This window comes from Ipomoea nil, unplaced genomic scaffold (genome assembly GCF_001879475.1).
Source record: "Ipomoea nil cultivar Tokyo-kokei standard unplaced genomic scaffold, Asagao_1.1 scaffold0317, whole genome shotgun sequence".
In the NCBI taxonomy this organism is placed as follows: domain Eukaryota; kingdom Viridiplantae; phylum Streptophyta; class Magnoliopsida; order Solanales; family Convolvulaceae; genus Ipomoea; species Ipomoea nil.
In genome coordinates this window covers 1,446,847-1,462,023 of record NW_017616745.1, presented here as the reverse complement: position 1 = coordinate 1,462,023, position 15,177 = coordinate 1,446,847, and the positions used below count along the sequence as shown (strand labels likewise).

General features: G+C 36.2%; 2 protein-coding genes across 2 annotated transcripts; both read right to left on the bottom strand.

Annotated features, from left to right (window-relative positions):
* Positions 1–2,851: 2,851 nt before the first annotated feature.
* On the bottom strand, positions 2,852–5,677 carry LOC109165561. The gene is made up of 5 exons (XM_019314387.1): positions 5,161–5,677; positions 4,922–5,074; positions 4,386–4,451; positions 3,812–4,245; positions 2,852–3,531 (listed from the first exon to the last, which is right to left on the bottom strand). Exons 1-5 carry the CDS (start codon positions 5,675–5,677, stop codon positions 2,917–2,919), a joined length of 1,785 nt encoding a protein of 594 aa, XP_019169932.1. The 3' UTR covers positions 2,852–2,916.
* A 3,930-nt stretch (positions 5,678–9,607) lies between these two features.
* LOC109168306 lies at positions 9,608–13,884 on the bottom strand. Its single transcript, XM_019317321.1, has 6 exons — positions 13,772–13,884; positions 12,689–13,195; positions 12,471–12,584; positions 11,841–11,906; positions 10,499–10,932; positions 9,608–10,281 (listed from the first exon to the last, which is right to left on the bottom strand). The coding sequence occupies exons 1-6, from the start codon at positions 13,848–13,850 to the stop codon at positions 10,069–10,071; spliced, it is 1,413 nt and encodes a 470-aa protein (XP_019172866.1). The 5' UTR covers positions 13,851–13,884; the 3' UTR covers positions 9,608–10,068.
* Between the last annotated feature and the right edge of the window lie 1,293 nt (positions 13,885–15,177).

Sequence of the window (15,177 nt, the reverse complement as noted above, 5' to 3'; positions counted from 1 at the left end):
GGGATGATATTACTTATAGCTCTCCACAAAAACATCCTCCACTTAGGTGGTATTTGTAGCTTCCATATAGTGTCCCATTTATCAAACCCCGGGCTGCTTTCATAAATGCCTACCACGTGCCTGTACCCATTCTTGACCGAGTAGCATCCATTTGGGTCATCATACCAATACCACGTATCATCATATTCCGGGGAGATAGGTATTTTTAATATTTTTGGCACATCACTTGGGTCAAAAATATCAGCTAAAATATATGGGTCCCATGTACCAGTCGTCTGATCTATTAAACCGGATACCTTTGCATCCATTAATTGTGGCGGCATTTCCGTTTGGATCATAGGATCCAATTCATCCTGTAACCAAGGATCCTTCCATATTTGAGTCGAGTTACCATTTCCAATACGGCGCCTCACCCCACCAACTATCAAATCTTTGGCTGCTATAATACTCCTCCAACAATAGCTAGGATTATTCCCTAGGCATGCTTCGTTAAACGGGCGGTCATGATAATATCTGGCTTTATAAATGCGGGCCACCAAGGAGTCAGGATTGGTAAGAAATTTCCATGCTTGTTTTCCTAGCATAGCCAAATTAAATGCTCTTAAATCTTTAAACCCCAAACCTCCATATTTCTTTGGGATACATAGCTTATCCCAGGATTTCCAATGAATACCACGGTCCGTCCCAGAACCCCACCAATACCGGTTCATTGTGCGCTCAATAGCAGAGCAAACAGATACTGGCAACAAAAATACACTCATTGAGAAAGTAGGCATTGCCTGAGCTACACTTTTCAACAATATTTCTTTCCCAGCTTGCGTTAGGAGCTTCTTATTCCATGAGCCAATTCTCTGCTTGATTTTGTCTTCAATATAGGCAAAGGCTATTTTCTTATTTCTTCCAACAAAGGCTGGCAACCCCAAATACTTCCCAAAATTTGGCGCCTGGACTACTCCAAGGGTTAGTGCCACCATATCCCTGTCAGCTTCACTAGTATTCTTACTATAACAAATACTAGATTTCTGATAATTGACCATTTGCCCAGATAAGTTCTCATAAATAGTCAAAATATTCTTAATCTCAGTCGCCTCCTGTACATTTGCCTTAAAAAATAGGAAACTATCATCAGCAAAAAACAAATGGGAGACAGGGGGCGCAGCTCGTGCCACCCTACAGCCATGAATTAATCCATTAACCTGCGCCTGCTGTAACAATAGAGAAAGGCCTTCTGCACAAATAATAAATAGATATGGGGATAAGGGATCTCCCTGTCTGAGACCACGGGTGGGCAATATTGCCTCTGTAGGAGACCCATTGACCAGAAATCTGTAGGAGACAGTGGTAACACACAACATGATCAAATCCACCCACTTCTCATCAAAGCCTAAAGCTTTAAGCATCCCTTTCAAAAATGGTCATTCCATACGATCATACGCCTTAGCCATATCCAGTTTAAGAGCTCCCCATCCACTAATACCACACTGTTTTCTATTCAAAAAATGTCCCACCTCAGCTGCTACTAAAATATTATCAGTAATTAGCCGATTAGGAATAAAAGCACTCTGTGTGTCCGAAATAATACCTTCCATCAGGGGTTTCATTCTCTGCGTAATCATCTTGGCCATCACCCTGTATACAACATTACTTAGGGCTATTGGCCGTAGATCAGATACTAACTCTGGGGCATTCTTTTTGGGAATTAACACAACATTCGTTTCATTGAACGCAGGGGGGATAGTACGCATATTCAAGCAATCCACAATATAATTAGCCATGTCTCCTCCCACAATATCCCAAAAGTGCTGATAGAAACCTGGGTTCATTCCATCTGGGCCTGGTGCTTTATCCGGGAACATTGAAAATAATGCAGCCCTAACCTCATCAACCGTAAACGGCCGAAGTAGCGCCTCATTTTGCTCATACGAGACCTTTGGTATTACCCTCTCAAACAGATCATGGCCAGACACAGGATTACTAGAGCTAAACACATTGATAAAATAATCCATAACCACATTCTTCATATCATTCCCCTCAACCCATTCCCCTGAATTATTCATAATACGAGATAATGAATTTTTCTTTTTTCGGTGAGAGGCATACCTGTGATAGAATTTAGTATTGGCACCCGCATCCTTGAGCCAATGTTGTTTTGCTCGTTGTTTCCAATACGCATCCTCCTGGGCCTCCATATTACTCAATTCCACCTCCAGGCGCTGGAATTCAGTTAATGAGTTTATATCCATTCGTCCCCTGAGTTGCAATTGCTCCCTCCGGAGAGCCTTAATTCGCTCACCAAATTTATGATACCTGTCTCCCCCCCACTTAGCCAAACGATTACCACAATGTGCAATACAGTCCTGTAACCCATTACCCCTCTTTTCATTCCACGACTCCTCTACCACATGCCTGCACCCCTCATCATACAACCATGTCATTTCAAATCTGAATTGTCGTCTGTATGTCCTCCCACTCCCTATTGGATCATGAATACCTAGGAAGATGGCGGAGTGGTCTGATTGTCTCATTAACAAATTTGCCACATTAGCTCCTGGAACTACATCGCTCCACACATTCGTTGCCAGCACCTTATCCAATTTCTCATCTACCCATCTTGCCGTACCCTTTCCTTTCTCCCATGTAAATTAAACTTAATTACATTTATTCTATAAATTTTCAATAAGATCACAATACAACACCACCAAGAATTACTTCATGTGGCCTGTGATAGTTAAAATTTAAAAAGCATATTTTATTAAAACATATTAATGGGAAAATAAGGTAATTATTAATTAGTGTTGGAAATCTCGCTATTTCCGTCCAACAAAAATATTGGTCAATAATTTGCAAAATGATGAAAGCATTACAAAGTCTAGAGTTTGCCTATCATCAACTAATTAATTATGAGTGGCATGCGAGTCAATATGGGAGCTGGGGAAAGCCACGCTGATAGAAAATGCCCCGTCCGTACGTAGATGACACCAAATCTACCAGCAGAGGGAATTGAAGAAGCACAAATGAAGTGACCGGCAAACATGCAAATCCAGCCACCATAATAAGAACTTCCGTTCTATTATTCCCAAATACGAGATACACCGTGGCGGAGAAGGCAATCATCATAAATATTACGGACAAAAACAAGGTCAAGAGGCCTATGATTAATCTCTTGGGAAGAGCATATAGGAAGTCTTGTTCTGCATAGCGCGAAGTTAGGATGGACAAGAAGACGAGCAAGGAAGTGGCGGATGTGAAGAGAGATGCAGCATTTGAGATGGCAAATACTGTGAAAGCATTTTTGTTGGAGAAGAATGGGAGGCCATTTCCACCATTGCCACCAGGAACTGTAATGGCTGCTGCAAAGACTACAGTAACAATGAGGGCTGCTGTAATTGTGCATGAATTTGCTGTGTCTTTCATCCATTTCTCCCCTGCCTCTTTTAACTCCTTGTGCTCCTCCGTAAAGACCATACTCGGAGTTTTGTCATCATTATTCCGATGTGACAAGTAATAAAATGATGTGATTTTTTTCACTTCCTACATATCAGATGAAACGAATCATATATATGTGTGTGTGTTAGTCTATAAAAAAAAATTGAAGTATGTTGGTCAAACAACCCCAATCCCAACCAAATAAGACTGCGTACTATTGCTTATTTGATGATTACAAGATAACAAATTTGACTCTCAATAGAACTGTCAAGACGTACTAGCATGGGGTTTACATCATCATTACAAAATTAAAAATAAAAATAAAAATGAAACAATAAAATGAGAGAAAACATATAAGAGATGGATTGTGACATATATACCATACCTTAAACCATTGAAGCTCTCGTTGCATTTGAAGAGCTGCACCAGAAACAAGATTTAGTTTGTGTGGAGGTGCCAATTTCCCAGCCAAATGCAAAACACTATCACCATTTATGTCCGAAAAATTAGGTAAATTACTCCTAAGCACATTGGTTCCACAAACAAGGTTAAAAACATTTTTGCTACGGTTCATTACTGCATGGTGAAGTATATTCTGCCCCTTGGAGTTCTCGAAATAAACCGACATAGGATATGCTTCTGCAATATTTAGGATGACTTGCCAAATGTCTAAACTCGTTGCATCAAAGAGTGCTTCTTCTGTTAGTGAGATCACTTGTGTATCATTTAGGGTTTTGAGTTGATCGCACAAGCATTTAAGAAGCTTCACAGCTTGGTGGTGCAACACCATTTTGTTTACTATGCTCTTCCCTACCAGCCCTGATAGATATATCAAATTAAAACAATAATAAAAGAAATTTATTATTTTTATTATTATTATATATCTTCCAACTATATATTCTGATCTAATGTGGTCATGTCAGGTAGTTATGTATACACACACATCCATACATACATACATGGTAGTAGTGAGGTGATGAGGTGAAAAATTGGTGTAGATGTTGTTGACTCGGCCTTAGAAACACCTGCATGCAATAATAATGTTTACTAGTAAGTTAAAGATCGAATTAAATTAATTGGCTGGCAAGCACAAGATTGAAGAATAAGTACATATATATATATATATATATATATATATACAGGGCCGGATTTTAGGTTTTTGGGGCCCTGTTCTGGTAAATAACTGAGGCCCTCCAAAATCATAATTTTTAATATGCAAGTTTCGAACCTTTAACCTCCCAGTAAAAATACAATAAATACACATTGCTATCATCTCTTCATAGAACCTTTTAAGTTTAATTGAAAACTTTTAATTTTTATATCTAAACTAGCTCAGTAAATATTAAATATTGGACCTCTAAAATTTGGGGCCCCTCTAAAACTGGGGGCCCTGTGCGGTAGCCCAGCTTGCACAGCCTAAAATCCGGCCCTGTATATATATATATATATATATATATATAAAGATGGACAATAGAAATAACGGAAAGTTACTCACAGTAGTATATGAAACTTTGCCAAAAGTTTAGACTGTGCTTGTTAACAATGGAACAATCATTAAGAACTATGGCATCCAAAGCTGATACATTGCTAGCTAAGCTCTGATGATGGGCCAAATTAGGGTACCTTACAACCAACTCCAGAGCCAAATCTGTATATATATACATGCATATAAATTTCAAATAAATTATAATAAGCTATCCTAGCTAAGAAAAGAGGCTAATATACTATACGTACCATAGAATTTATATTCGATTAAGTTAACAAGAATCTTGACACCAGTTGGGCCTGCATATGGATTAGGGTGGCCGTATTCATCATCCCTAGTGAGACGAAGGAAATACAGAAAGGCGTCCTTGCTTTTGCGATTATTCATAGCTGCAGATTGGATGGGGAAAACACCATAGTTGTTGTGAAGATAGAGGAGATTAGAATTCCTGCGAACAAGGATATGAGCCACCTCAATGTTTCCATTCATAGCAGCGAGGTGAAGTGGGGTGTTCCCATCGTTGTCTCTGGGGCCAATCGCTTCTACTTCTTCATCTTCCAACAATAATGCTACAAGATTTTCCATAAAGGAGGCATTGCCTGCTTTAGCACCAACATGCAATGCAGTGTCTAAGTAGCCGTTAAGTGGAGATTGAATTGCTGCGGGGTCTAGGTTGAAGAATATTTGAGCTTCATCCCAATTTGCTGCCAATATAGCTCTGTATAGTGGCCGGTATTTGCTGTAATCAACTGCAACATACATCATCTTCAATGTTCATCGTCGTCATCATCATATCATATTTGGGCTGGGGAATAATCCCTTGGTCGGTTGGTCCCATTTTATATGTTGGTTCAATTAATTAGACTTGACTGATGTAATTCTTAATTCAATTTTTTCATAATATTAAATTTAGGGTGTGTTTAGAAATCAGGAAAAAATAAGTCATTTTTCGAAAAACATTTTTATTTTCAATGATCAATTCACTTTTCCAACAATAAGCAAGAATGGTATAATTAAACATTTTAATTGTTTTGTTTAGAATATAATAATAATAATAATAATAATAATAATAATAATAATAATAATAATAATAATATAAATGGTGGTAGTGGTGGTGGTAGTGGTAGTGTGGTGGTGGTGTTGGAGGTGGTGGTGCTGGAAATGGTAATGGTGTGGTGTTGGAGTGAAAATTGAAAAATGACTTCTCTCGAAAAAATAGGGAAAGTAATTTCCCGAGAAAATGTGAGTATTTTCCTTTTGATTCACATTTTTTCCTCTTACCAAACACTGGGAAACACGAAAAATGATTTCCATAAATAATTTTTCGAGTTTCCAAACACACTTTGACCTTAGTATTAGTATATAAAAAAATTAAAGCAAAATGGTCAAAACCTAAACTGAAAAAAAAAAAAAGTATTTAACAAATAAAATAAATAAGTAAATAGCATACCTCGCGGAGGCGACTGACGAGGCGGTGATTGGAGGAGGTGGCGACTGGCAGAGGTGACCGGCGAGGCGTGGCTATGTGGGGTGGCGGGCACCGGCATGGCAGAGGAAGAAGACGATTCGACCGAAGTGCACACTGCAGAAGGGTGTGACTGAATTGAATTCGTGCTTTTATTATTATTTTTAGGGATTATTCACCCAAACAACGTCATTTTGGAGAATAACCCCTTAAAAAAAGCGGCTTGAAACTTGAAAGGTTTCAGGCGGACGGGCGATCTAGGTGCCGCCTAGCGCTGAGGCACGATTTTTGCAACAGAGATATTAAGTTTAAGGTGCATTTGGAAATTAAGAAAACAATTTCTGAAAAATGAGTCAGAAAACATTTTCATTTTTAATGTTTAATTTGGTTGCATTTGTTTTTATTCATTTTTTGAAAAATGAGTCGGAATTATATAAATAAACAGTTTGATTGTTTTGTTTATAATAATAATAATAATAATAATAATAATAATAATAATAATAATAATAATGATGATAATAATATAAATGGTGGTAGTGGTGGTGGCCGTATGATGGTGGTGGTAGTAGTGGTAGTGCGGTGGTGGTGGTGGCGATGGTGTTGGAGGTGGTGGTGGTGGTGGTAATGGTAATGGTGTGGTGTTGGAGTGAAAATTGAAAAATGACTCCCCGCACAAAAAGAGGAAGTCATTTTCCAAGAAAATATGAATATTTTCCTTTTGACTCACATTTTTTACTTTTAATTACCAAACACGGAAAACCCAAAAAATGATTTCCAGAAGAGTTAATATCATCTAAGGTCCTCCGAGTATAGTGGTTTTGCCATGTTTAGTCCTAAGCTTTCAAATTGACCATTTGTGGTCCTTCGACTTTCAAATTTAACCATTCGTGGTCCAAGTTCACCACCCATGGTCCTTCAAGTTTCAAAATATAACCAGCCACGGTCCTCTTGAAAGGACCATGGTTGGTTAAAATTTAATAGTTGAAGGACCATGCGTGGTTAACGAAGACCACAAATGGTTAAATTTAAAAGTCGAAGGACCACAGATGGTCAATTTGAAAGTTTAGGACTAAACGTGGCAAAACCACTATACTCGGAGGACCTCAGATGGTATTAACTCTTTCCAGAAATAATTTTTCGAGTTTCCAAACACACCTTGACGTTAGTATTAATATATAAAATTTATATATTTATAAACTACATTAAAAAGTATTATTAAATTAAATACAAATAAATCAAATGTAAAACTAAATAAAAATTACTCAAGAAAATCAACATAGAAGAAAGCTAGAGTTGATTTAACCAATAAATAATAGATAAAACAGGACATATATATAGTACGAACTCTATGTCTCTACCTGCCGGCTGTTGAGGGAGTGCTGCTGGAGAAGAAGCTGCAGCCATTTAATATTAATTTCTGCAAATTTATTGTATCTGCTCTTATAAACTAACTCTATCTAGCGATTAAAATTTATGCAGACCGTTCTATTTTATAGCGCTTCAAAGTTCAAAATAATGGATTTATATCACGTACTTTACAACCTAACAGCCACCTTCTTTAATTGTTATGCTAATCACGCTTAGCTTTTCTTACTTTTTTGCTTTTATATCAATAAGCAAAGAATCATAATTATTTAATTTGTCCCTTTAATCAATGATACGCTCACTACTGGAAATTATGGAATTTCCGACCACCTAAAAGTAATCTTAAATCAAGTCGAAAGCCTTGTTTCGACCACTTTTAGTATCCGGAAAAACCTTTATTGCTATTTCCGACCACTTTTTGGTATCAACTTGATTTAAGATTACTTTCAGGTGGTCGAAAATTTCATAATTTTCAGTAGTGACTTAATGTACTAATTCCGACCTAGCTAAATCAGTAGAATACAATGTTATGAGAATAATAATTATGAGAATGATATTATTATCGAACAATGATGATTTGAAGTACGTGATAAAGATATGTATTTATGAAAGAAGATACAAAAGGTTAGTATTTTGGGCTAGCTTAGACCAGTACTAACGTGCCAATTCAAATTCAAAGTAGAGCTGAGCTTATTAATTAGATTTGCTTAATTACTTTCTTGCTTTAATTTGCTTCAAAATCAATAGGCAAAGAATCAGAATAATATAATGTTATTATATGCATATCTCACGCGAGCTCGGTCAAAGGTAGGACTGCAGCTTAGCTAGCATGCACTTTAATTTATGGGAAACAACAAACAAGTGGCTTGTTTGTTATTATATATAATATATGTTGAGCATCAGATTAAAAGCTTTCAAGTCCTTGCTTTAATATCAACCAGCTAAACAGTACAAACAATTATAATATAATATAGGTTTTGAAAGGATTCATCCAGTCATTCAAGTAGGTAGTACATAATTCTCGTATTTAAAGATATAGGTTCAGTTTTATTCACTTTCCCATACATGCGAGAATTGTTAGGGGCTTATTCCCCGGCCACCCCAATTCTTTTAAAAAAAATTCACACACTTTTCATTTTGAAATACTTAAGATTCTTCAATTCAATCTTTCATGTTTACTAATCAAATAGGGGGGGAGGGTACTAAATATATATAAGAATGAAGTGCATGTTTCCAAACCATTGGCTAAAATTTCACGTTAGATGATCTCATATAAGACTATCCATTTATTGTAATATTATTGTTACATAAAGTCTTAACTATATTTTGGGTTGATTTTTTAATCATCAACCCTTTACCTATTACAAATATCCACTTTAATATACAGAGTTCTACTATATATAGAGAGTAGAACTCTGTATAATATTTTGGGTTGATTTTTTAATCATCAATCCTTTTCTACTCCCTCATTTATACTCCCTGAGGTGGCAATCCAGGATTGGTTATTTTTATCATGTGGGTCCACAGAAAAATGTCTACATCAAAAGCATGTGAGAGGAAGTACAAGTTGGGAGTTTAAAATGGGAGTACACCAAGTATTTTCCTAATATACACCCGTATCTCTTAGACTTGGTACAGAACAAAACTCAAAACTCAATACCTTAGAATTGTTGAAATTACATATTTGAAAAGCATTACACCACAATTATTTTATTCAAACAGATTATACATAGTAAACTTTTACAGTACAAATAGTACAGGAAATATAGCTATGGATTTCACCCAAGCATAACGTGCACAACATCGAGTAGCAGTTATATTGAATGGACTATTGAAATGAAGCAACAAATGGATTACAGAATGAAATATTGAAATGAAGCATTATATTACAAATAAGTCTAGATTAAGTGGCATGCAATTAAGTCAAACTAGGAGTTGGGGAAAGCCACGCTGATCGAAAATGCCCCGTCCGTACGTAGATGACACCAAAGCTACAAGCAGAGGGAATTGAAGAAGCACAAATGAAGTGACCGGCAAACATGCAAATGAAGCCACCATAATAAGAACTTCCCTTCTGTTTTGCCCAAATACGAGATACACTGTGGCGGAGAAGGCAATCATCATAAATATTATGGACAAAAACAAGGTGAAGAGGCCTATGATTAATCTCTTGGGAAGAGCATATAGGAAGTCTTCTTCTGCATAGCGCGAAGTTAGGATGGACAAGAAGACGAGCAAGGAAGTGGTGGATGTAAAGAGAGAGGCAGCATTTGAGATGGCGAATACTATGAAGGCAGTGTTGTTGGAGAAGATTGGGAGGCCATTTTCACCATTGTTGCCACCAGGAACTAATGGCTGCTGCAAAGACTACAGTAACAATGAGGGCTGCTGCAATTGTGCATGAATTTGCTGTGTCTTTCATCCATTTCTCCCCTGCCTCTTTCAACTCCTTATGCTCCTCCGTAAAGACAATACTCGGAGTTTTGCCAACTATATTTGGAGATGACATGTGATGTGATGGTGCAATTTTTTGCACTTCCTGCGGATCAGATGAAATGAATCATATATATATATATATATATATATATATATATATATATATATATATATATATATATATATATATTGTTTGAGTGTTTAATGTGTGTGTTGTGTACTTAAAGCTAAGTGCGCCAGTGTAATGCTTAATGTGAGTCCACCCGCACAATCGCACGGGAAGCACCACCCGCACCTGAAGAGATTGTGACATACTATACCTTAAACCATTGCAGTTCTCGTTGCATTTGAAGAGCTGCCCCAGAAACAAGATTTAGTTTGTGCGGAGGTGCCAATTTCCCAGCCAAATGCAAAACACTATTACGATTTATGTCCAAAACATTAGATAAATTAATCCTAAGCATGCTGGTTCCACAAACAAGGTTAAAAACATTTTCGCTACGATTCTTTACTGCAACGTGAAGTATATTCTGCCGCATGGGGTTTAAGAAATAAACCAACAAAGGATATGCTTCCGCAATATTTATGATGACTTGATGAATGTCTAAACTCGTTGCTTCAAGGAATGCACATCTTGTCAGCCAGTCCACTTGTGTTTCATTTAGGGTTTTGAGTTGATCGCACAAGAATTTAAGAAGCTTCATAGCTTGGTGGTGCAACACCATTTTATTTACTATGCTCTTCTTTACAAGCCCTGATAGAAGATAGATATATCGAATTAAAACAGTAATAAACAAAATCTATTATTTTTATTACTATATATTATGATCTGATGTGGTCATGTTAGGTAGTTATGCATACACACACAGTGGCGGACTCAGAAAATAATGTGAGTGGGGGCATACTTAACTCTAGATCTCACTTCTAAGAAAAAATTGCATCTTCAACAATTTTGTCTGAAGAATTCGCTACGACTTTAGAATTGTCAATGAAAAAATATCAAACATCTATAATATGGTTCAAATACATTATAAATTATAATACAATAATATTTATGATAGACGACAAGATAGTTAAGGGCGGAGCCAAAACTCTACTTGGGTAGGGTTAAATTTTAAAACACTTTGAAATGCTATAAAATATATGAAACATAATTGATAATTGATTAGATAACATAGTTTGAATAGAAAAGATAGTATATTCCTAAATACTTTAATTTTAATTTTCTTTTAGTTATATCAACTTTTAATTTTTTTAAATTAATTCGAATACAATGAAGTATAATATAAACCTGCGGACTACATTAACTAAATGATTCACAAAAAAGTAGACTTAAAAAAATATTTAATTTATTAAAGGATTGGAAGAGTTAAAATAAAGAAAAGAAACTAAAAATACTATAGGATTGGAATGGATAAAATAAAATTTGGAGTAAAAAAAAAAAACCAACAAACAAACTAAAAATACACTACTTGTGGGAATTGATCCCATGGCCACCCCTAAACAATCTAAAGTTTCTACCAACTAGGCTACTTAAACAATTAGTAAATTTTATATTTATATTGTATAAGGGCCTTAGATTAGGGAGGGGGCAGTGGGGGCAGCTGCCCCCACTGCCCCCATTGTAGGTCCGCCATTGTACACACATCCATACATACATACATGGTAGTAGTGAGGTGATGAGGTAGAAAATTGGTGTAGATGTTGTTGACTCGGCCTTAAAAACACCTGCATGTAATAATAATTTTTACTAGCTAGTAAGTTAAAGATCGAAATGAGATTGAAGAATAAGTATATATACATACATACATACATATATATATATATATATATATATATATATATATATATATATATATATATATATATATATACATACTTATAAATATATATATAAGTATATATACATACATACATATATATATATATATATATATATATATATATATATATATATATATATATATATATAAATATATATATATATATATATATATATATATATATATATATATATATATATATATAAATATATAATGATGGACGATATAAATAATGGAAAGTTCACTGCTGGAAATTATGGAATTTCCGACCACCTGAAAGTGATATTAAATCAAGTTGAAAGCAAAAAGTGGTCGAAAATAGCAACAAAGGTTTTTCCGGATACCAAAAGTGGTCGGAACAAGGCTTTCAACTTGATTTAAGATCACTTTGAGGTGGTCAGAAATTCCATAATTTCCAGCCGTGGTTACTCACAATAGTATATGAAACTTTGTCAAAAATTTAGACTACCTTTGTTAATAATGGGACAGTCATAAAGAACTAAGGCATCCAAAGCTGAACTGCGAATTAACATCTTATGACGGCCCAAATCAGGGTACCTCACAACCAACTGCAGTGCCAAATCTATATATATATATATATATAATATAAGCAAAGAGGCTAATTAAGATTAGTCTCTTCCAAAAAAAAAAAGATGGATAAGATATAGTTGGACCGGGTATACGTACCATATAATTTATTTCCGATTAAGTTAACAAGAATCTGGACACCAGTTGGGACTGCATATGGATTAGGGTGGCCGTATTCATCATCCCTAGTGAGACGAAGGAAATACAGAAAGGCGTCCTTGCTTTTGCGATAATTCATAGCCGCATAATGGATGGGGAAAAAGCCATCGTTGTTGTGAAGATAGAGGAGATTAGAATTCCTGCGAACAAGGATATGAGCCACCTCAATGTTTCCATGCGAGGCAGCGTAGTGAAGTGGGGTATGCCCAGAGGCGTCTCTGGGGCTAAGCGCTTCTACTTGTTCATTATCCTCCAACAAAAATGCTACAAGATTTTCCATAAAGGAGGTATTATTGCCAGCTCTAGCAGCAACGTGCAATGCAGTCTCTAAGTGGTTGGTAAGTGGAGATTGAATTGCTGAGGGGTGTTGGTTGAAGAATATTAGAGCTTCCTCCCAATTTACTGCCAATATAGCTCTGTATAGTGGCAGGTATTTGCTGAAATCCACTGCAACGTAACATCATATCATCATCATATCATGTATGGTGGCGGTGGTGGTAGTGGTAGTGTGATGATGGTGGTGGTGGTGGTAGCACGTAATAGCGGTGGCGGTGGTGTTGGAGGTGGTGCAGTGATGGTGGTGGTGTTAGTACGTAGTGGTAATAATGATAATGGTAATGACTTCTCCCGAAAAAGAGGGGAAGTCATTTTTTGAGAAAATGTAAGTATTTTCCTTTGAATCACATTTTTTACTCTTACCAAATAGGGGGAACCCATAATATGATTTCCAGAAATAATTTTTTGAGTTTCCAAACACATCTTATTATTAGTATATAAAATTTATATATTTATAAACTACATTAAAAAGTACTATTAAATTAAATACAAAAAAATCAAATTTAAAAATAAATAAAAGTTACTCAAGAAAATCAACATAGAAGAAAGTTAGAGTTCATTTAACTAATGAATAATAAATATGATAATTAAAATAGGACATGAGTATTTAATTATTAATTAAATCAAACCCCCCCCCCCCCCCACACACGCGCATATATATATATATAGATAGAGTACGTACTCTACCTGCTGCCAGTTGTTGACGTACTCTACCTGCTGCCAGTTGTTGAGGAAGTGCTACTTGGTGGGAAGGAGCTGCATCCATTTAATTTAATTTAATATTAATTTCTGCAAATTTATTCTATATATGTGGCCTGGTCTTATAAACTCTGGTGAAAATTTATGTAGACCATTCTATTTTATAGCGCTTCAAAATAATCGATTTATATATAGCAGGTAGGCCAGGCTTGCTATCACGTACTTTACAAGCTAACAAAGCAATTTTAAAGCTATGCTAGCTTTTCTTACTTTTTTGCTTTTATATCAATAAGCAAAGAATCACAATTTAATTTGTCCCTTTAATCCATGATACGTTGTAGTTCGAATCAATAAACCCGATAAAGAATGGATAATGTAAAAGGATAAGTAAATAAGTAAAACGATGTCGTTGGATCACAAAGACCAAGAGTTATATTGATAATGACGCTATCAAGCTATTACAACGGTAGAATAATGCTATTACAATTGCTAGGTAGGACAATAGGATATATAGGACCTATCTTAACGAGACAAAGGGAGGGGGGGGGGGGGGGGGGGGGGCTATTTATACACTACGAACCCTGCTGTCTTGCTAAATCGGTGGAGCGGTTCCCGCTCTAACCGCGCCCGGTCCGATGACCGGGCAACATGGCCGAGGCCTCATGCCGAGGCAGGTCGAACACGTACGGGCTCAATCTCGGGGCCCCGAGTCCGCTTGGACCCTCCGTGCTTCGCCTTTCCGGGTCGGTTTGGATCCATTTACAATATATCCATCATTACGCTTAATGTACTAATTCCGGCCTAGCTAAATCAGTAGAAATACAATGTTATGCGAACAGTAATTTTGGAAAGAGTGAATTCCATTTTTGGTCCTACTGTTATAGGGGCGTTTCCAATTTCAGTCCATTTTAATTTTTTTTGCCACTTTACAACCACTGTTATTAAATGTGTTCCACTTTTAGTCCACCGTTAATATTTCCGTCAAGAGGCCGTATAATCAAAGGATATTTTGGTCTTTTATGTTTGTCTCTTCTCTTTTAATCCAGGTGCTTCGTCCTCGCCTCCAATATTCGAAGATGGCTAGCTCTTCGAACAACGAGAATGGGAAGCCAAAGCTACATCATTTCATTCGTTCCAACATGGGACGGCGAGATTTCTTAGGTTTTAGGTTTAATGTTCTCATTTCTTTAGTCAAACATAGTCTTGGATAAGAAGAAAGGTGAAAATACCCCTAGATTACACGGCCTCTTGATGGAAATACTAACGGTGGGACTAAAAGTGGAACACATTCAATAATAGTGGTTATAAAGTGACAAAAAAATTTAAGGTGGACTAAAATTGGAAACGCCCCTATATGATATTATTATTGATTAATGATGATTTAAAGTACATGA